Source organism: Lepus europaeus, chromosome 6 (genome assembly GCF_033115175.1).
Source record: "Lepus europaeus isolate LE1 chromosome 6, mLepTim1.pri, whole genome shotgun sequence".
Classification (NCBI taxonomy): Eukaryota; Metazoa; Chordata; class Mammalia; order Lagomorpha; family Leporidae; genus Lepus; species Lepus europaeus.
The window spans coordinates 122,405,536-122,428,457 of NC_084832.1; the positions used below are offsets into that span (position 1 = coordinate 122,405,536).

The 22,922-nt window shown below is 45.3% G+C and overlaps 1 protein-coding gene across 1 annotated transcript in view; it reads right to left on the reverse strand.

Moving 5' to 3' along the window:
- Positions 1-22,922, reverse strand: part of DENND5B (DENN domain containing 5B) — a 206,569-nt gene that overhangs the window by 17,739 nt on the left and 165,908 nt on the right. Inside the window, exons 12-14 of the mRNA XM_062195035.1 lie at positions 21,395-21,476; positions 5,086-5,214; positions 3,410-3,531 (exon numbers count right to left, since the gene is read on the reverse strand). Coding sequence (XP_062051019.1) covers positions 3,410-3,531; positions 5,086-5,214; positions 21,395-21,476 — 333 coding nt within the window. The remainder of the gene's footprint in view (positions 1-3,409; positions 3,532-5,085; positions 5,215-21,394; positions 21,477-22,922) is intronic.

A 22,922-nucleotide genomic window follows, 5' to 3' on the forward strand; every position in this document is an offset into this window, starting at 1 on the left:
CACAAGCCCGCAACAGCTGGGGCTGGACCAGACTGTGAATCTAGGAGCCAGAAACTCCCTCTGGGTCTCAGGTGGGCAGCAGGAACCCAAGAACTTGAGCCATCACCTGCTGCCTCCCGGGTGCATTAGCAGGAAGCTGGATCTGAAGTGGACATGGGACTTGGCACTCAGATAAGGGATGCAGGCATCTCAAGTGCCAGTGTATCTTAACCCCGCTGTGCCACAATCCCATCCCTTCAAAAAAAAGGGGTGGTGCAGGCCCATTAGCAAATTTCTGTCCTTCAGAGCCAAAAGTTTTCTTTTTTAAGAAATAGGTTGGAATTAGTCTTTTCTGCTGGTGTCCTGGGGACTTCTGTTTCTCTGGCCATAGGAGGGCATGTCAGAGCCCACCCCCCGCCCCTTGCAAGGTCAACGCATGGGATGAAAAGACATTTCCTGGATCAGGGACCCAGGCCCAGCCTCACTCTAGGAGCTCATGGCCAGCATTCACAGGTGAGGGAAAGGAGGGGACAGACAGTTCGTTTCCCTGATTTTACATAAATGACTTGATTTATGTTAGGTAGATAACCTCCCTTTCTGTCCATGTATTTAGCTGAAGGAGGGAAAGTGTCATAGGGAAGACCACACTTGTCATGGTTTATAACCATCAGAATCAAGAGGGTTTTGAAACTGGCATCGGCAGAGGTCAGTGTAAGGCTTCATTCCTGGTGCCCTAGACCTCTCTCGTTCCTTCCAGTGCCAGGACTATGAAAGCTGCAGAACAACGCCGGCTTAGGGCCAGCAGTTCTGTGGCTGCGAAGAGCCCAAGGGGATTTCAGTTTCAGTACAAGAAAGCACTGTTACGAACTTATGTGACTTCTTCCATGAAGAGTCTCAAGTCCTCCAACTGACACAGCTGTTCAGGTGCAGGAAGCCTGCAGCTACTTCCTCTCTGTTAAAACTGTAGAACATCTCAGACGCCTGCTGCACAGTCGCCTAATAGACAGTGTCTCGGCAGGTATCAGAGGCTGGCCCAGGAGCCACTCCAGCTCCCCTTTTCCTTGCCTGCCTCCAGCAGAGACTATCAAGCCAAGATCCACACAGTTCTGGCCACTGACCTGACAGTGATGCTAGTGGGATCTTTTTGAGAAAATTGTTTTTCTGGCACAGATCCTGCCCCCCACCCTCCTTCCTGCTGCAAGCTGTGCTAAGGACCACCCTGTGACCATGAGGCAACCAGCACACACAGAGGGTGCTGAAGAGAAAGGGACGGGGTGGAGTCAGGGCAGCACAGCAAGCTGCCCGCCTTGAGACTTCTTATGCAAGAAAAATCAGTGGCTTCAACCACTGCTTTTCAAGTTTCTGATCCCTGTAGTTGAACACAATTCCTAAGTGATGCAAGGAAAAGTCCTCCAGAGGAGGGAAGGGGCCTCCTCCTGCAAGTGAGGATTAGAGATGGTATAAAGAATAGATGTTGTAATCCAGCTTTCCATCAGCATCTCCTCCTGAAGTCTTCCTGAATCATCAAAGCTCAGGGACATTCAGTCACGTAAGTTTTTTTTTTTTTTTTTTTTTAATATCTATTCGTTTATTTGAAAGGCAGAGTTATAAAGAGACACAGAGAGAGGGAAAGACAGAGAGAGGGAATGACAGAGAGCTTTTCCATCCACTGGTTCACTCTCCAAATGTTTCCAATGGCCAGGGCTGGGCCAGGATGAAGCCAGGAGCCAGGAGCTTCTTCCGGGTCTCCCATGTAGGTGCAGGGGCCCAAGCACTTGGGCTATCCTTTGCTGCTTTCCCGGGTGCATTAGCAGGGAGCTGGATCAGAAACGGAGCAGCTGGGAATTGAACCGGCACCCACAAAGATACCAGAGCTGCAGGTGCTACACCTGCTACGCCACAGCACTAGCCCCTATTAGAAACTGATTCTTTGAATGTAGAGGTTTTAGATATGATATTGGCATATTTACTCAATACAACATTTCTTTACAGCCATCCTAGGTGACATTTCCCATCAACTGGGTTTCCTGGAACACCGACAGAGTTAGAAACCGGCAAGCACAGGGCAGGCCATGCGGTGCAGTAGCTGAGCTGCTGCTTAGGACGCCCACGTTCTGCCTCTGAGAGCCAGTTAGTCCCAGCACCTCTGCTCCTGACCCAGCTTCCTGCTGGTGTACTCAGCAGGCAGCAGATGACGGCTCAAGTACTTGGGGTCCCTGCCATCCATGTGGGAGACCTGAATGTAGTTCCCAGCTCCTGGCTTTGGTCTGGCCCAGCCCTGGCTATTGTGGGCATTTGGAGAGTGAACATACTCCTCTTTCTCTGTTCCTTTTTTTTCGTTTTCTGAAATAGTTATTTTATTTGAAAGTCAGAGTAATAGTGAAAGAAATCTTTCATCTACTACTGGTTCACAACTCAAATGCCAATGAGAGGCAGTGCTAGGCCAGGTCAAAGTCAGGAGCTAGGAACTCCATCCAGATCTCCCAAAATGTGTGGTACAAACTGAAGCTGCCTCCCAGGAACATTAGCAGGAAGCTGGATCAGAAACTTGGGAGTGGGGTTGGTGTTGTAGTGCAGTGGGTAAAGCTGCCACCTGCAGTGCCAAAATACCACATGGGCACCGGTTCAAGTCCTAGCTGCTCCTCTTCCAACCCAGCTCTCTGCTGTGGCCTGGGAAAGCAGTAGAAGACGGTCCAAGTTCTTGGGTCCTTGCACCTGTGTGGGAGACCCAGAGGAAGCTCCTAGCTCCTGGCTGCTGGCTTCGGATCGGCACAGCTCCAGCCGTTGTGGCCAACAGGGGAGTGAACCAGCAGATGGAAGATATCTCTCTCTCTCTCTCTGCTTCTCCTTCTCTCTCTGTTTAACTCTTTCAAATAAATAAATAAATCTTTATTAAAAAAAAAAAAAAGCAAACTTGGGAGTATCTGGAACTGGAACTGGCATACCAATGCTGGATGACGGCGTCCTAAGCAAAGGTACAACTTGGTGCACCACAATATCTGCCCTACTCTCATTTGTAAAAAAATAAAAATAACTGTAACTGTAACAAACTTTAAAGAAAGGAAGAAATTGGCAAGCAATGCTACTCCTAGACCTGCACGTGAGAAAGCAAGCAGGATGGGGTGAGGGAGACGCTTGCTGGTCACATTGTGGTCTCAATGAGGGGGCCCAATGGAGATCAGGGACAGCCCTGGGGTCAGTCCTCGGATGCTGGTGGAAGTGAATGCTTGAGCGAGGTGCTCTCCCCACGCAGGCTGACAGCTGAGGCTTCACGGGCAGCATTCCTAGCTGGGCAATATCCTTCTACCCTAAATGGAGATCTGGGGTGCACTCACTGTACTGGGATATATGTCCCTTTTAAAGCTCAAATGTGTTTATTCCATTAGTCATTTGGTGCCTCTTCCCGCGACAGGCAGTTCTCCAGACTTACTGATAGTGGTGAACACGCTGGTAAAGCAGAAATAGTCCACGGCATTGAGGGACAGAAGATGGTAGAGAAACTGCTCGCGCTCTTCCTCACAACGCAGAAAAGCGTAACGTTTGTAAAGCTTCCTAGAAGGGTCAGACAAGCACAAAACAATGGTATGAGGCATTTTTCATGCTTTCCATTGTGTCTTGATTAAAAGCAAACACCTCCACTTAGACAAACAATGGTAAGAAACTTTATTCTTCAAAGAACCAAAAATTCACAGACGAACACTCCATGGTTAATAAAAACACTTTTAATCTAACTTATCGTTAAAGGAAGAAACCCCCTTGGATCCACTTTGGTGATCAAACTAATAAGGATACAGGAATGCAAACAAAGGCACAGGGTACAGCCATTCTCACCATTGTGGGACGGAAAACTCAGGCAATCAACCTTTTAAATCAGTCATAGCCCCAATCTCATCAAGTTTACTTTTTGAATTCAGTGTAAGGATTCAGTGTACAATGTGGGATTTACTCACACATGTGGGATTTACCCAGTGAGGATACCATGATGTTTGCAAATGCTGGGACTGTTTGTGCCATCATCTAGAAAGCTTTGACAACAGAAAAACTGCTACTACTAGAAACAATACAGAGATTTTATTGAACACTGACATTTAAGTGCTTTCCCAAGTGTTTTGAGGCACACACACTTCTCATGACTATCCTATGAGGTAATTATTTTAGCATCCTCATTTTAGGGATAAGGAAAACAGAGACACAGACAAACCAGGTATCCTCTGTAAAGCCATTCAAACAATAAAGAGTAAAGGCAAAATTCGAACACAGGTTTCCAGATGTCAGAGATTCAACTCCTGTGGTACAGTGAAACGTTTCTCAATGCTGAATTGCCAATTTAGCATAGGAGATACTTGGTATTCTTTTTTATGAAGCAGAATTACAAGTGACCTTGACTTTCTCCTCTGTCCATAGCCACGATGGGCATGGATGACTTTCATAATCAGAAGAGAAGTCAGACACTGAGAACCAGGTCAGGGTCTCTGTCACACTCATTCTTTATCAAAACTACTCTGTGGACGTTAGACTCATTCTCAAATGCCCCAGGGCCAGAGGTACAAAAAGCATTGGGTTATCATGCCAGGATTCCAACAAACTGTCATGTCTGATGCCTGTGCTGAATTCTCAGCTGAACATCTTCCGTCTTCACGTTAGATCTGATTATGCAACCTGGACAATGGATTTCATCCAAGATGGCTCCTCAGCAGAGGAAAGGGAAACCACTAGAAAAGCCAACAGCTAGCGGACACACCCTTCACTGCTCTCTCGGAAGAAGACCTTTACTCTGGAGCTGCCTCTGCTCTTCTTCTTCCACTCTAGGTTTTGCTATGAGTTTTGCACTCTGAGGTTTATATATTTCTTTTGCATATGATGGACAACTTGGATGGACCAGTTAGCCTTTCCTCTACTTAGAAGGCAGTGAAATTTGGTGTCTTCTCCCAGAAACGAGCAAGCATTCTGTCAAGGAGGAGTTTCTGAAGCGTGTGCTATTAAGACAAGAAGGATGCGAGCACACAGGCATGTCAGTTCACGGCCGAGAAGCCACATCCGTGCAGTGATCTGCTGTGTAACTACACAGTTCAGGACAACAGGAGGCCTTAGAAGGCCGTGTCTTACTTGGTGAGGGGCTGGTTAGAGAGTAACTGCTTGAGATGCTGTGACAGGAGCTTCTTCTCTAGAGACAGCCTTATCCACGCCCGAGCCCGGCCAACGTCAGTCTTAATCTCACTCATGTTCTGAATATGCCTGAGGAAGAGAAGAAAAGCAAGGCTGCAGACTCTGAAACAACTGTGACCTGGAAAAAAACCACAGTTACCAGAGGCAGGCACAGCAAGGTTCTTCTGTTCTGGAGGAGCAATGGTAACACAGGATCCACGCTGACCAATGCTTCAAAGCTGCCCTCTGAATCAGGAAGCGAGGTCCCCTCAATGGCTGCGATTACAACCCCAGCACACAAGCAGCAAGTTACCACAGAGCATCCGAGCTCATTCACTAAGGCAGACTTTACTGTGTGCGTGTTTCAATCTCACAGGTACCTGTAAACAGTCACTTGGATGTTCCTGACCCTCAGTAAATAAAACAAAACAGATGTAAATTCAAGTTTTTATCCAGAATAATTATTCTGCAGTTTAATTAATATCCTCTACAACTTTAATTCATAATGAATTATTTTCCAAGCTTCCCAAGACAATATATGGAAAACAGGAAACCTTACTTTCCATGGCATTGAGAAGACCAAATATACTGCACTGCAACCAGAAAAATCTACAAGCTGGACACTGTGGCCAGACTTCAGCTCAGCAGGGCGTGGGTGCACATAAGCACTCAGGGCTGCACTGATCTTCCTAAACGATTTTCCTACCAAGGGGAAGCCTGAGCTGGGTAAGTGTAAACCGCTGCAGTGAGGCACAGACACTCTGCTCCTGGGACCCACTACTCCTTCAACTGTATCTCCAGAACAACTCATCCTAGCTGTAACAAACACTGCAACAGATCCCACTGCTGCTGACCGTCATCATTCAGAATAGGAAACACCCTCCTGGTAGCATACACACAACACACACAACGCACACACAACGCACACACACAACACACACACACACATTCTTCCTTGCTTACTGCTCCTTCCCTTCCTCTCTCTCTCTCACTGAAGACACGAGTCCTCAATGACCAGTACTAACAAAGGATAAATTTTTTTTAAAGATTCACTTATTAGGGCCGGTGCTGTGGCACAGTGAGTTAAAGCCCTGGTCTGAAGCGCAAGCATCCCATATGGGCGCCAGTTCTAGTCCCAGCTACACCTCTTCTGATCTAGCTCTCTGCTATGGCCTGGGGAAGCAGGAGAAGATGACCCAAGTCCTTGGCCCCTGCAAACATTTGGGAGACCCAAAAGAAGCTCCTGGATCCTGGCTTTGGATCGGCGCAGCTCTGGCCACTGCAGCCCTCTGGGGAGTGAACCAGCGCATTTTTGGAAAACTCTGTCTCTACCTCTCTCTGTAACTCTGTCTTTCAAATATAAAAATCTTTTTAAAAAAGATTTATTTATCTATTTGGAAGGCAGAGTTACACAGAGGCAGAGGTAGAAAGAGAGAAAAGTCTTCCATTCACTGGTTCACTCCCCAAATGGTCACAACGGCCAGAACTTGGGTGACTGGCGTCAGGAGCCTGGAGCTTCCTTTGGGTTTCCCATGTGGGTGCAGGGGCCAAAGTGCTGGCCCAAATAATCACTCCTGATAATATGCAAAGCATTATGTTACATTACACAGGCCCACTAAAGGAGTGGCTTAAAAACAAGTTGGGGGGGGCTGGCGCTATGGCATAGTGGATAAAGCCACTGCCTGCAGCGCCGGCATTCTGTATGGGTGCTGCTTGAGTCCTGGCTGCTCCACTTCCAATCCAGCTCTCTGCTATAGCCTGGAAAAGCAGTGCAAGATGGGCCAAGTTCTTGGACCCCTATACCCACGTAGGGGACTCGGAAGAAGCTCCTGGCTCCCAGTTTAGGACCAGCTCAGCTCCGGCCACTGTGGCCATTGGTGAGTGAACCAGCAGATGGAAGACCTTTCTCTCTCTGCCTCAACCTCTCTGTAGCTCTGCCTTGCAAATAAATAAATAAATATTTAAAAGAAAAAAATGGGGGAGGGGCTACAACATCAAAGGCCACTGCTTTTATGTATTTGATGTGGCAGGTGGAGAAAGACAAAGTAGAAAACAACTATAATATTAAAGCATCAATGTTTAGTGAAATCTCTTGTTGGTGGCAAGAGGCACTCCCATCACAAGTGTTTCTCCAGTGTCTCTGGAAGGAGACACAGGAGGTGGGAGGGGAGGTCACTGGGCTCTTCTCAAGCCCGCTTTGTTCACAGGCACTGGGGAAATTAATCTGCCGAAAATGTTGCCTCCCAAATTCCTTAGCTCCAGGACCTGCAAAAGCTCCAGAGAATATAGCCTGACCTGCTCAGGCTGGCATTCAAAGCCTACCACCCTTGGTCTTAACGTCTCTTCTCAACACCATCTTCCACCTGCCTCTCAAGGCTTTGCCTGGCAGTGCCTGAAGCACTTACTCTCTCCCGGCTGCCTGCTCGATTCCATCCACCTCTGAGATCCCAACTTCTTCCAGAAAGCACCCTTTCCAGGAAGAGCCCACCACACCTCTCATTTATCTTTATTTATCGCCAGGCTACCAATTCCTTGCCACCTTCCCTGCACTACTGATTCCTCCCACCATTTCCTCTGCCATGCTTTCTTAGTCTGACAGAAGCTCGGCACGGACAAGAAGACCAACACTTCCGAGTCCCAGGCACCTTTCTTTTACACCCTGGATGGCCTAACACATAACAGGAGCTCAAACAACCGCTGCTTTGTCAACCTCTTCCTAATTTTACACTTGGAGCAATTTAAATATGTTGTGTTATGTTGTATGGTTATACTACTTAAAATTGTTTTTAACTGGAATAATTCATTATATGTAATTATCATGGCATTGAGCACAATATTATTCAGATACTTCTTCCAAAAACAGATCCTGTTAATTCACAAAACATCATGTATGATGCCACATATGATGTTTAAATAACTTCTTTACTTGATTTGTCTCTAACCATGGTGCAAAACTTTCTAAGAAAAAAAACTACAGCCGGCGCCGTGGCTCAACAGGCTAATCCTCTGCCTTGCGGTGCCGGCACACCGGGTTCTAGTCCCGGTCGGGGCATCGGATTCTGTCCCGGCTGCCCCTCTTCCAGGCCAGCTCTCTGCTATGGCCCAGGAGTGCAGTGGAGGATGGCCCAAGTGCTTGGGCCCTGCACCCCATAGGAGACCAGGAGAAGCACCTGGCTCCTGGCTTCGGATCAGCGCAGTGCGCTGGCCGCAGCGCGCAGGCCATGGGGGCCATTGGAGGGTGAATCAATGGCAAAGGAAGACCTTTCTCTCTGTCTCTCTCTCTCTCTCTCTCGCTGTCCACTCTGCCTGTCAAAAATTAAAAAATAAATAAAAAATAAATTAAAAAATAAAAATAAAAGAAAAAAACTTACGAAGTTTGTCTCATTTGATTGTCACCATAACTGACGGGAGACACCACCGTTATTTCACACACATGAGATGGACTGAGCATCTGGCACAGTGATTACGATGCTACTTGGGAGGACTGCATTCCATACCAAAGTGCCTCGGTTTGAGTCCTGGCTCTGCTTCCAATTCATGCTTCCTGCTAATGTGTGTTCTGGGAGGGAGCAGGCAATGCCCCATGAACTTGAGTCCCTGCCATCCCGGTTGGAAACCTGGATTGAGTTCCACGCTCCTGGTTTCACCAGCCGTGGGTGTTAAAGGAATTTGAGGAGTAAACCAGTGGATGGGAGACCAGTCTCTCTCTTCCTCTTTAAAATTAACATAAATAAAGGGAGGGAACTGAGGCTCACTGAAGTTTACAGATATTAACAGCGATCACTCCAGAGATGCCGTGTTTCTTCTGCCAACCCCATTTCCCGGGGTTCACGTTCCAAGGGGCTCCTCACAGCCGGGACCCACTGGAAAAGCTGCACCTGCCTGATTACTGAACCCACTACATCTCTCACAAATCGGGACTCAGTACATTGTAAAACCAAGTTAGGTTTTGTTGAATGCTTAAAGTAGAAAGGAATTAAAGCTAGGCCTTGGGAAACCACCGGCACAGCAAAGCTGGAAAGGACGGGAAGGGAGACGCAGACAGAGTGCAGTCTATGACAAGGCTGTTTCAGTCTACTCCAGATCCCTTTTCTAGATTCTAGCAGATCCTTACATATTTCCAAAAAACCTCTTTCTTTACTGAAGGTGGTTCAAACGGGCATCTGTTTCCTAAGGGCAAAAGATTATTATTATTTTTTCTTTTTGACAGGCAGAGTTAGACAGTGAAAGAGAGACAGAGAGAGGGTTATAGACAGTGAAAGAGAGAGACAGAGAGAAAGGTCTTCTTCCATTGGTTCACCCCTCTAATGGCCACTATGGCCAGCACTGTGCCAATCTGAAGCCAGGAGCCAGGTGCTTCCTCCTGGTCTCCCATGCGGGTGCAGGGCCCAAGCACTTGGGCCATCCTCTACTGCCTTCCCAGGCCACAGCAGAGAACTGGACTGGAAGAGGAGCAGCCAGGACTAGAACCTGGGGTGCCGGCACCGCAGGTAGAGGATTAGCTAACTGAGCCATGGCCCCGGCCAGGGCAAATGATTATTAAGAGAATGGCAGCACCTGAGTTTCATTCACATTCCCTGAGTACAAAACTGGAGCTTTTTTTTTTTTTTTTTTTTTTTTTTGACAGGCAGAGTGGACAGTGAGAGAGAGACAGAGAGAATGGTCTTCCTTTTGCCATTGGTTCACCCTCCAACGGCCGCCGCGGTAGGCGCGCTGCGGCCGGTGCATCACGCCGATCCGATGGCAGGAGCCAGGTGCTTCTCCTGGTCTCCCATGGGGTGCAGGACCCAAGCACTTGGGCCATCCTCCACTGCACTCCCTGGCCACAGCAGAGAGCTGGCCTGGAAGAGGGGCAACCGGGACAGGATCGGTGCCCCGACCGGGACTAGAACCCAGTGTGCCGGCGCCGCAAGGCGGAGGATTAGCCTAGTGAGCTGCGGCGCCGGCTTATTTCTTATTTTTAATTTCCCTGTTTACCGGTTTGGAGAAAGGTTTTTCTTTTTTAAAATTTTTCCCCCCAGAAACTTTTTATTAAAGGAATACAACCTTTCTGCATTTCATAAACACAACTTTTGGGACATAGTGGTTCTTCCCACTGTACCTGCCCCACCCCATACTCCTATCCCTCTTTGTCCTCACTCTCCTTCCTATTCTCATTCTTATTTTTTACTAAGATTTATTTTCAATTAACTTTATAACATATAATTAACTCTACACTAAGTAAAGAATTCAACAAATTCTACGAAAAAAAAATGTTTCCCAACAGTCAAGACAAGGGCTGTTCAAAGTCAGTGCATCTCTAAGTGTTAATTTCCCTTCTATAGATTACCTTTCAGGTGCTCTATTGGTTATTACAGATCAGAGAGAACATATAGTATTTGGCCTTTTGGGACCAACTTATTTGACTAAGTATGATGTTTTCCACATTTATCCAATTTGTTGCAAACAACAGGATTTCATTTTTTAAATCCCTGTGTAGTACTCCATGGTGTACGTATCCCATAATTTCTTCATCCAGTCTTCAGTTAATGGATATTTGGGTAGATTTCATATCTCAGCTATTGTGAATTGAGCTGCAATAAACATGGGGACAAATAATGCTTTCATTTATTGATTTCATTTCCCCTGGGTAAACTCCCAGGAGTGGGATGGCTGGGTCATATGGTGGGTCTATATTCAGATTTCTGAGATATCTCCATACTGTTCTCCACAATAATTGGCTGTGCTAATTTACATTCCCACCAACAGTGGATTAGGGTGCCTTTTTCCACACATCTTCGCCAGCATTTGCTGTTTGCTGATTTTTGTATGAAAGTCATTCTAACCTCGGAGAGGTAAAACCTCATTGTGGTTTTGATTTGCATTTCCCTGATGGCTAGTCATCCTGAACATTTTTTCATGTGTCTGTTGGCCATTTGGATTTCCTCTTTTGAAGGATGCCTGTTTAAGTCCTTTGTCCATTTCTTAACTGAGTTGTCTGTTTTGTTGTTGTGGAGTTTCTTGATCTCCTTATATATTCTGGTTATTAATCCTTTATCAAACTGGGTCGTTTGCAAATAATTTCTCCCATTCTGTCGGTTGCCTCTTCACTTGGCTGATCATTACTTTTGCAGAACAGAAGCTTCTCAGTTTGATGTAATCTCATTTGTTAATTTTGACTTTGGCTGCCTGTACCTCTGGGGTCTTTTCTAAGAAGTTTTTGCCTAGGTCAATGTCTTGCAGGGCTTCCCCAATGTTCTCTAATAATTTGATAGTGTTGGGTCATAGATTTTGGTCTTTGATCCATTTTGAATGGGTTTTCATGTAAGGTATAATGTAGGGGTCCTGCTTCACACTTCTGCATGTGGACATCCAGTTTTCCCAGCACCATCTGTTGAAGAGACTGTCCTTGCTCCAGAGATTGATTTTAGCTCCTCTGTCAAAGGTAAATTGGTTGTAGATGCTTGGATTGAATTCTGTCATTTCTATTCTGTTCCATTGGTCTATCCATCTGTTTTTATACCAGTACCAGGCTGTTTTGATTATAAATCCCTGTAGCTTCTCTTGAAATCTGGTATTGTGATACCTCCAGCTTCATTTTTCTTGTATAAGAATGTTTAAGTTAGTTGGGGTTTCCTAGGTTTCCATATGAATTTCAGCATCATTTTTTCCATATCTGAGAAGGATACCCTTGGTATTTCGATTGGTATCAAACTGAAACAGTAAATTGCTTTCAGTAGTATGGACATTTTGATGATATTAAATTCATTCCAAAATATTTTATTTATTTATTTTTTCAGCTATTGTGTTTGGGGTTGACCTTAGAAGTTCCTTCTCAGCTGTGGCATTGTCTATGTTACAAAGGTTATTGATTTTTGTGTTTTGATTTTATATCCTGCCACTTTACCAAACTATTCTATAATTCCAATAGTCTCTTATTGAAGTCTTTTGGATCCACTATATATAGAATGTGACCTGCATATAGGGATAATTTGACTTCCTTCTTCCAAATTTGTATCCCTTTGATTTCTTTTTCTTTTTCTTTTTTTTTATTTTTATTTTATTTTTGACAGGCAGAGTGGACAGTGAGAGAGAGACAGAGAGAATGGTCTTCCTTTTGCCGTTGGTTCACCCTCCAATGGCCGCCGCGGTAGCGCGCTGCGGCCGGCGCACCGCGCTGATCCCAAGGGAGGAGCCAGGTGCTTCTCCTGGTCTCCCATGGGGTGCAGGACCCAAGCACTTGGGCCATCCTCCACTGCACTCCCTGGCCACAGCAGAGAGCTGGCCTGGAAGAGGGGCAACCGGGACAGGCTCGGTGCCCCGACCGGGACTAGAACCCGGTGTGCCGGCGCCGCAAGGCGGAGGATTAGCGTAGTGAGCCGCGGCGCCGGCCTGATTTCTTTTTCTTGCCTGATGGCTCTGGCTAAAACTTCCAGGACTATACTGAACAGTAATGGTTAGAGTGGGCTTCTTATCTGGTTCTGGATCTCAGTAGGAATGCTTACAACTTTTCCCCATTCAACAGGACACTGTCAATTGGTTTGCCAAAAATTGCCTTGATTGTGTTGAGGAATGTTCTTTCTCTACCCAATTTAACTAAGGTTTTCATTGTGAAAGGGTGTTATATTTTATCAAATGCTTTCTCTGCATCTATTGAGATAATCATATGGTTTCTGTTCTTCAATTTGTTAATGTGACATATCACATTGATTGATTTGCGAATGTTGAACCATCCCTGCATATCTGGGATAAATCCCACTTGTCTGGCTGAATGATCTTTCTGATGTGTTGTTGGATTAGATTGCCTAGAATTTTGTTGAGGCTTTTTGCGTCTATGTTCATCAGAGAAACTGGTCTGTAGTTCTCTTTCTCTGTTGTATTTTTCTCAGGTTTAGGAATTAAGTTGATGCTGGCTTCATAGAAGGAGTTTGGAAAGATTCCCTCCCTTTCAATTGTTTTGAATAGCTTGAGAAGAATTGGAGTTAGTTCTTCTTTAAATGGCTGGTAGAATTCAGCAATGAAGCCATCCAGTCCTGGGCTTTTCTCTGCTGGGAGGGTCTTCATTACTGATTCAATGTCCATCTTGGTTATGGGTTTTCTATGTCTTCATGGCTCAATCTGGGTAGGTTGTATGTGTCCAAGAATCTATCCATGGGCCGGCACCATGGCTCAACAGGCTAATCCTCCGCCTTGCGGCGCCGGCACACCAGGTTCTAGTCCTGGTTGGGGCACCGGATTCTGTCCCGGTTGCCCCTCTTCCAGGCCAGCTCTCTCTGCTACGGCCCGGGAAGGCAGTGGAGGATGGCCCAAGTGCTTGGGCCCTGCACCCCATGGGAGACCAGGAGAAGCACCTGGCTCCTCCCTTGGGATCAGCGCGGTGCGCCGGCCGCAGCGGCCATTGGAGGGTGAACCAACGGCAAAGGAAGACCTTTCTCTCTGTCTCTCTCACTGTCCACTCTGCCTGTCAGAAAAAAAAAAAAAGAATCTATCCATTTCTTCTAGGTTTCCCTATTTGTTGGCATACAGCTCTTTGCAGTAATTTCTGAGGATTCTTTTTATCTGTGGTATGTGTTGTTACATTTCCTTTTTTATTGGTTTTGGTCTTCCTTTTTTTTTTTTTTTTTTTTTGTTAGTTGAGCCAATGGTGTGTCAATTTTGTTTTTATTTTCAAAAAACCAACTCTTCATTTCACTGATCATTTGCATTATTTTTCGGCTTCATCCTTTTTACTTCTTCTCTAGTTTTAGTTATTTCTTTTCTCCTACTAGTTTTGGGTTTGGTTTGCTGTTGTTTTTCTAGGTCCTTGAGACACCTTGATAGCTAATTTATTTGGTGCTTTTCCAATTTCTTGATGTAGGCACCAATTGCTACACTTTCCTCTTAACAGTGCTTTTGCTGTATCCCATAAGTTCTGATATGTTGTACTGTGGTCTTCATTTATTTCCAGAAATGTCATGATTTCTCTATTCAGGAACATGTTGTTCAGTCTCCATGTGTTTGCATGTGTTCTAGAGATTCTTGAATTGTTGATTTTCTGCTTCATTCCATTGTGGTCAGAGAAGATGCATGGCATGATTTTGATTTTTTTGAATTTGTTGAGACTTGCTTTACGGCCTAGTATGCGGTCAGTCCTAGAGAAAGTTTCATGCCATAGTGAAAGGAATGTATGTTCTGCAACTGTCGGATGGAAAGTGCTGTAGATATTGATTAGGTTCATTTGGTCTATAGTGTCAATTAACTCTGTTGTTTCCTTGCGGATTTTCTGTCTGACTGATCTGTCCGTTGCTGAAAGTGGAGTACTAAAGTCCCCCAGTACTATTGTATTGCAGTCTGTCTTCTTTTAGATCCATTAACATTTCTTTATTTTTTTTAAAGATTTATTATTTACTTGAAAGTCAGATTTACACAGAGAGAGAAGGAGAGGCGGGGAGAGAGAGAGAGAGAGAGAAAGAGAGAGAGAGAGAGGGAGAGGTTTTCCATCTGCTAATTCACTCCCCAGATGGCCCAATGCCTGGAGCTGAGCTGACCCAAAGCCAGGAGCCAGGAGCTGAGGGTTGAGGTTATTTACATTCAACAGCCATGTCGTTTTTCCATAAATATTCCTATTGTTTACTTTGGATTTACTTTGTACTTTTACTGGGAGAGTTTCTGCCTTCTCCTTCTTTCATAGTGATGACCCTGTTTCTGTGTGTAGCACATCCTTAAGTATCTTTTGTCAGGCTTGACCAGTGTTCACAAATTCCTTCAATTTTTGTTTGTTATGGAAGGTCTTTATTTCACCTCTATTTTAAATGAGAACTTTGTAGGGTACAGTATTCTGGGTTGACAGTTTTTTTCTCTTAAGATTTGGAATATGTTTTGCCATTCTCTTCTAGCCTGAGAAGTCCGCTGTGTGTTTAATTGGAGATCATCTCAAAGTAATCTGGCATTTCTCTTCTGCATATTTTAGAGTCTTTTCTTCTTTAGAGTCTTTTCTTAGAGTTTGACTACAATGTGTTGTGGTGAAGACATTTTCTGGTAATATCTATTAGGAATTCTATATTATTCCTGTACTTGAACGTCCCTTTCTTTCTCCAAATTAGGGAATTTTTCTATAGTTATTTCAATAAAAAGGCCTTCTAAACCATTCTCTCTTTCCACACCTTCAAAAACTCACCAGATCCATATTCTGGGTCATTTGACAGTATCTCATAAATCTCCAACACTGTTTTTTAGTTTTCTTAATTCTAGTTTTTTATAGAATTTCCAGAGATTTGTCTTCTAACTTGGATATTCTTTGTCCTTCCTCATCAAGTCTGTATGCATTTTTAATTTGTTTTACTGAATTCATTTCTAATATTTCATTTTGATTTCCATTTAAAATCTAAATTCCATGGAAACATTTTTCATTCATGTCATGAACCGATTTTAGTTCATGAATTTGCTTCTGATTACTTTTAAGTAATCCTACAATCAATTTTTTTAATTCCGTTTCTGGCATTTCATTAATCTCTTCATCTTCACATTCTACTACTGAAGTGTTCTTTTAGGGGCGCCATGTTGTCTTCCTTGTTCTTGTTTCTTGAATTGCTGTGTCTATTTTTAGGTATTTGTGGTGATACTTTTTTCCCCCATGATGGTTTTCATCTTTGGACTAGGCCTCTGTGTCTTAGTGGAGTGTCCACTCTTTCAGTGAATACCCAGAAGCATGTGCTAGGTGTGGTCAGGGAGCTCTGTTCAGTGCTCCAGGGTGAGGGAAGTGTCCAAGGTGACACCCAAGTTGGGTGTGGTAAATCTCTATTTTCTTTTTAATCAGAGGGGATGGCTCACTTGGTTAATCCTCCGCCTGCAGCACTGGTATCTCATATGGGCCCCGGGTTGTAGTCCCAGTTGCTCTTCTTCTAGTCCAGTTCTCTGCTGTGGCTCGGGAAGGCAGTGGAGGATGGCCCAAGTGCCTGCACCTGCATGGGAGACCAGGAGGAAGCATCTGGCTCCTGGCTTTGCATCGTTGCAGTGCGCTGGCCGCAGCAGCCATATGGGGGGGTGAACCAATGGAAGGGAGACCTTTCTCTCTGTCTCTCTCTCTTCTTGTCTAACTCTGCTGCCAAATAAAATTAATCAGAGAGGAGGTTTATTCTTTTTTGTTGGCATAGTCTCATGCTCACCTCTGCTCCTCAGAGGAGATGAATGTACCTGACGGTTTGCTAGTACTTCGTATCTATAAAGGCCTAAGGGAGTGAGGTGTTAAAACAGAGGTCTTGGGCCAGCGCCATGGCTCAATAGGCTAATCATCTGCCTGTGGTGCTGGCACACAGGGTTCTAGTCTGGTCGGGGCGCCGGATTCTGTCCCGGTTGCTCCTCTTCCAGGCCAGCTCTCTGCTGTGGCCCAGGAGTGCTGTGGAGGATGGCCCAAGTCCTTGGGCCCTGCACCCCATGGGAGATTGGGAGAAGCATCTGGCTCCTGGCTTCGGATCGGCACGGTGTGTCGGCTGCAGCACGCTGGCCACAGCGGCCATTGGGGGTGAACTAACGGAAAAGGAAGACCTTTCTCTCTGTCTCTCTCTCTCACTGTCCACTCTGCCTGTCAAAACAACAACAACAACAACAACAAAAAACAAAAAAACAGAGGGCTTGGCTTTTGACCTATCTGTCGTGGACTTGCACCAGCTTTGAGGTAGGCTGATGGCAAGACTCAACCACCATGAGGACTCAAAGTCTCTAAGCTTCTAGTGTCTTAGCCTGAGGACACTTGGGAAGACAGGAGATGCCAAGAGAATTATGGGAGTCCTGTGATATAGCGGGTAAATCTGACGCCTATGGTGCCAACATACCATATGGGCACCAGTTTGAGTCCTGGCTGCTCCATTTCCAATCCAGCTTTCTGCTGTGGCCCGGGAAACCAGTGGAAGATATGCAAAGTCCTTGAGCCCCTGCATCTGCATGGGAGATCTGGAAGAAGCTTCTGGCTCCTGGCTTTGGATTGGCCCAACTCCAGCCGTGGCAGCCATTTGGGGAGTGAAGCAGTGGATGGAGGACCTCTCTCTCTCTGCCTCGTAAATAAACAAATCTTTTAAAAAATTAAAAAAAAAAAAAGAATTATGTGCCCAACAGAGAGCGTGGCTCAGAGATGCAGGTAACTTAACCTTTAATTGCCCAGGTTGAAAAAAACTGAGTAAGTTTAGACTATTACTTGGCTGTTTTTCTTTATTTTTTTTTTTTTAAAGATATATTTATTTATTTGAAGGCAGAGTTACTGAGAGGCAGAGGCAGAGAGAGAGAAAGAGAGGTCTTCCATCTGCTGGTTCACTCCCCAGATGGCAGCAATGGCTGAAGCTGGGCTGATCCAAAGCCAGGAGCCTAGAGCTTCTTCTGGGTCTCCCATGTGGCTGCAGGGGCCCAAGGACCTGGGCCAGATTCTACCGCTTTCCCAGACCATAGCAGAGAGCTGGATTAGAACTGTAGCCGGGATTCAAACCGGAGCCCATATGGGATGCCAGCACTGCAGGTGGCAGCTTTACCCACTAACCCACAGCACCAGCTGCTAGCTGTTTTTCTTTAAGGAGAAACATGTTCATCAAATATCCTGGTAGTAATGAGGAACTACAATGCGGGACTTGCCAAGAACTCACAAACAGAGAGACCAGTCTGCACCTCAGAATTAAATTATAAAGGAAGCATGAGTGTGAAGAGTAATTACAAAAGGTCATCTCAGAGAGGCACACTGGCAGACACGGACACAGCACTGCTCCTCCAGGCTGCCCTGGGCCAGCAATGTCCCAGGCAGGCCAGGATCCTGGCACAGAGCTAGGTGAATGGGCTGCCCTAGCTCTGACTCAGCGGGCAGCAAATAGATTTCTGATCCCAGCCAGCACTAGTGAAAGGAACACCAAGTCATCTGTGAAGGGAAATCATAGCCTGGTTTCACTGGCTTCCTGAGACCCTGTCCTTACCAAATCATAGATGACTAGATCAGAATCAGACCCAAGCCCAGTCCATCATTTTTCCAAAGAAGGAAAAACATCTGAAGTATGTGAAGTGTGACTCTTGGTTATCAGATTCAGTACCTGAGAGTGAGATTACCTTCTGCTTTACTAAGGATGGTGGTTTCTGAGCTTAGAAAGCTGGAGACCTTAGCACAGGTCTGTAAAGCCTTCTAGTTGTGACACAGGCGCCAGTTCTAGTCTTGGCTGCTCTGCATCTGATCCAGCTACCTGATAATGCACCTGGGAAAGCAGTGGAAGATAGCCCAAATACCTGGGCCTCTGCTACCCATGTGGGAGACCAGGATTGAATTCTGGGCTCCTAGTTTTGACCTGGACCAGTCTCAGCTGTTGCACCATTTGGGGAGTGAACCAGCAGGTACAGGATCTCTCTCTGTCATCATACCTTTCAAGTAAGTAAATAAATATCTCTAAAAACAAGAATAACAACAAAAAACGAAGAAAAGACCTAGAAGGTAGCTGCTTATACATGCTATTGTATAAGCCATTATCAAAACAAGAAAATAATACGTGTTGGCAAGGATGTAGACACCCTCGCACGTTGCTGGTGGGAATGTAAAACAGTACGGTCACTGTGGAAAACAGTATGTTGGGTCCTCAAAAAAAAAAAAAAAAAATCAAACATAGAATTACCATATGATCTAGCAATAATTATCTACTTCCGGTTATTTCCCCAAAAGAAACGAAGGCAGAAACTCATAAATACACCTGTATGCCAATGATCACAGCAACATTATTCACAATCGTTACAAGGTGGAAACAACCCAGGTGTTCATTAATAGATGAATGCATGAACATATGTGGCATATACAGACTATGGAACGCTATTCACTGTTAAAAATTCCTGATACATGCTATACCATCAATGAGCCTTGAAGACATTATACTTAGTGAAATAAACCAGACATGAAGATGTAATTCCACTTACAGGTGGTACCTATAGTGGTCAAATTCACAAAGAAGGGAGATCAGAGGCTACCAGGGGCTCAGGTGGCAGGAGTTTCAGCACAGAAGGATGAAAAAGCTCTACAAATGGGTGCAGGTGATGGCTGTATGACAATGTGAACGGACTTAATGTCACCAAACAGTACACTAAAAAATGGTAAATCTGAGTCAAGTGTTGTGGCACAGTGAGTCTTAGCTACTCTGTGTTTCCAACTCAATTTCTTGCTAATGTATCTGGGAGGCAGATTCTAGTACTTAGATCCCTGCCATCCACAGGGGAAACCAGGATGGAGTTCTTGGTTCCTGGCTTTCGCCTGGTCCAGCCCTGGCCACTGCAGCCATTTAAATAGTGAACCAGCAGATGGAAGGATTCCTCTCTCTTTCTGTCCCTCTGCCTGTCAATCTGCCTTTTAAATCTATCTATCTATCTATCTATCTTTGGGGGGGGGAGGGACAAAACCAGAAATGGGTGTCTGTGTAACTTATGCCATGTATAGGAGTTAGTATACTTGTATTTCCAGGCCTACTGTATGTGTATATTAGCTCATGGAATCTTTACACCAACATTTTGAGAGAAGCACTATCATTATCCCCATTCAACAGAAAAGTGACAGCCTAAGGAATTGCCCCAGGCTACAGAGTTAGTGAGTGGCAGAACTGAAAGCCACTCACTAACTAGTTCTAGAGTCTGCTGTCTTAACCAGGTCTTAACACTACACTGCCCCTTTCAAAGAGGCCACAGTAAAGCTCAGCAAGTCTCCTCCCTGAACCCCCCAAACCAACCTGAAGTAGCTACAAGTACAGGAGCAGGAGTTGGAAGCAGCTGGACAGCCTGCTGTGCTGCAGCCATCTCCTTCCTAAACAGGTTTCAGAAGTCTGGCTGGAGGGCACAGCTGCTAAGCCTTCGAGGATGTCACCCTAGGACGGCGCGATGGCGGCAGAGCATCTGTGGTGCCAGGTGTTCATTAGGAGGGCTGGGATCATTTTCTCCTCATAATTACAAGTATTCCTCTTAGGCTATCCAAAGGAATCCTGAACCACATAAAGACACCTACAAATCACCTATCTAGGAATAATAACATTTAAGACAATGACACAAATTGATTCAGATTCAACCAATATTTAGCAAAGTCTTACAATGAGCCAAGTATGTCTCTAGGAACTCATTTCATTTCTGCAACAATCCTATGAGATAGGTGCTATTTCTAACTCTGAGAGGGAGAAAACGGAGGCACAGGAGGTTAGGAAAGTTGCCAAAGGTCATACAGCCAGCAGGTGAAGTGAAGGAAGCATCACCATTACCCTGTGCTGCTGCTCCTAAAAGTTATGCTCTTGAAATAACCAACAATCAAATAAATATCAGTAAACAGTGTGAATATGGGGAGGGGGGGGCTCCAACCGAAAAGGAAACAAGGTTGCTAAGCCTTTGCTCCACAAGGCCTCTAAGCCTTTGCTCGAGTTTGCACACTTCTGCATCTCAGTGACTCAGCGTTTCCAACAATCCAAGATGGCCCCCGGGGGAGGTACCTAGCCTGACAGGAGACTTCCGTATTCGTGGACAGTATGTGTCCTCGGCTGTGACTGGTCCTTGAGGGCGTGCCCGGCTTGTGTCCTGCCTTACCTTTCAGCTGGTTGGCTCAGTTCCTTGTGCCCTGGACAGCCCCCTTTCTGTGTCTATAAAAGCTCTTCCCCTCCCAATAAAGTCGAGAACCTGGCTGCGCCCTGCGCGTTGACTGATCTCCCGGCTCTGGTGTGGCTCTGGTGTGGTTCCTTTGTCACCGACACTCATCATCCCGCTCGGCCCCTGAGCTCCCCAGGCTGGCCCTGAGGAGCTCTATCGGACCTGCTGCCCCATGACGAGCAGCATGAATAAAAGTCACAAATGCTCTCAATGATGCAGCATTCATTTTAAACTCAATTTTGGGAACTACATAACCCGCCTAAAACATCTGAATAAAAAAATTTCGGCCTTCCTCATTCAATAAATCTGTTTCAAACATCTTGGTACCTTCTTAAGATTTCAAACATCAGTAACTGGAAGTGATAATTCTCAGGCCTATTTGTGCTTCATACTAAATCTATCTGACAGCAACTTTTCTGCCACGTAATCTGCCAGTCCGTATCTACATGTCACAAGTATTTTACAGAGTTTTTAAAAACTGAACACAATAAATCAGAAAATAATTTAGGTGCTTTAAAATTCTTCTCAGCTACCTCTTCCCTTTGAATTTAATGTTTATGTAAAAAGCAAAAGTAAGCGGTGAAAGTAAACAAATGGTAAAAACACTTTCTTCAAAACACAAAACCAAAAATTGCACATAGCCATAATTACTTGAACAATTTAGGTTGACACATGTGAAAAATACCTCATGTCCTGGATCAGTGAGACCCTGAGTGTGGGGAGCATGACCCCCGAGTCAGACTTTCTTCTTTCTGGTCCCAGGGCAACTATGTGGAAAAATATCAACAAAGTATTAGAAAATATCAGCAAAGACTTAAAAAAAACTAGACTTGTTCACATTCTGTGAATAAATACTCTGAAACTGCTTTCTTAAGAACAAATTTGAAAGGCAACAGAGAAGCTCAGATTCTGTTCCACTCAACATAGCCAACCAGTTATCTTCCTTGTAGCTAATCTGAGGTTGGATTTGAAATTCAAATGTTATTTTTCAGGTCCACCTTGCAGAATACTGCAATATGTAACTTTTTATTTTATTATTTTTTAATTTTTTGACAGGCAGAGTGGACAGTGAGAGAGACAGAGAGAAAGGTCTTCCTTTGCTGTTGGTTCACCCCCCAATGGCCACCGCGGCCGGCGCGCTGCGGCTGGTGCACCGTGCTGATCCGAAGGCAGGAGCCAGGTGCTTCTCCTGATCTCCCATGGGGTGCAGGGCCCAAGGACTTGGGCAATCCTCCACTGCACTCCCTAGCCACAGCAGAGAGCTGGCCTGGAAGAGGGGCAACCGGGACAGAATCTGGCGCCCCGACCGGGACTAGAACCCGGTGTGCTAGCACCGCAGGCGGAGGATTAGCTTATTGAGTCACAGTGCCGGCCGCAATATATAACTTTTGGCCATAAGTGCCAGTATGCCAGTATTTTCTTTCCACTTAAGATTTTATTTATTTATTTGAGAGTCAGAGTTACAGACAGAGAGAGGGAGACAGAGCTCTTCCATCGCTGGTTCAACCCCCAAGTAGCCACAATGTACAGAGCTAGGCTGATCCGGAGTCAGTAGCTTTTTTCAGGTCTCCCATGCAGGTGCAGGGGCTGAAGCACTTGGGCCATCTTCCACTGCCTTCCCAGGCCACAAGCAGAAAGCTGGATTTGAAGAGGGGTAGCCAGGACACTAACCAGCACCTAAAATGCGATGCCAGCATTGCAGGTGGAGGCTTAGCCTACTACACACAGCGCCAGCCCCAAGTGCCATCATTTTCTAAATCTAGACATTCATAATAGCTCTGGGTAATCCCTTCAAATAACTGTGTATAAATTAAGCTACTGTGTGTATGAATCATGCCTGTGCTCATGAACTGAGATCATACAGTTTAAACTCTGGAAGAGTATATTAAAAATACCTAAGAGTTTGAACTCTTCAGTATGATATATTTCTACCTTAAAGTTTTTATTTATTAGAGAGAGAGAGAGAGAGAGATCGAGAGAGAGATCTCATCTGCAGGAACCAGAGCTGGTACTCAAACCTAGACACTCCAACATGGGGTTGATATGGCTGTCTTAACTACTAGGCCAAACATCTGCCCCTAACCTTGTAATTCTGTTTTTCATTACCTTTCCAAAGTACTTCCCTGCAGCTTATTAATAACTTGGGAGGAAGAGTTCAGAAGCCTGAGAGATGAAGGCAGACAAGGGGTTAAGGTATGAAGTCACACTTTCCA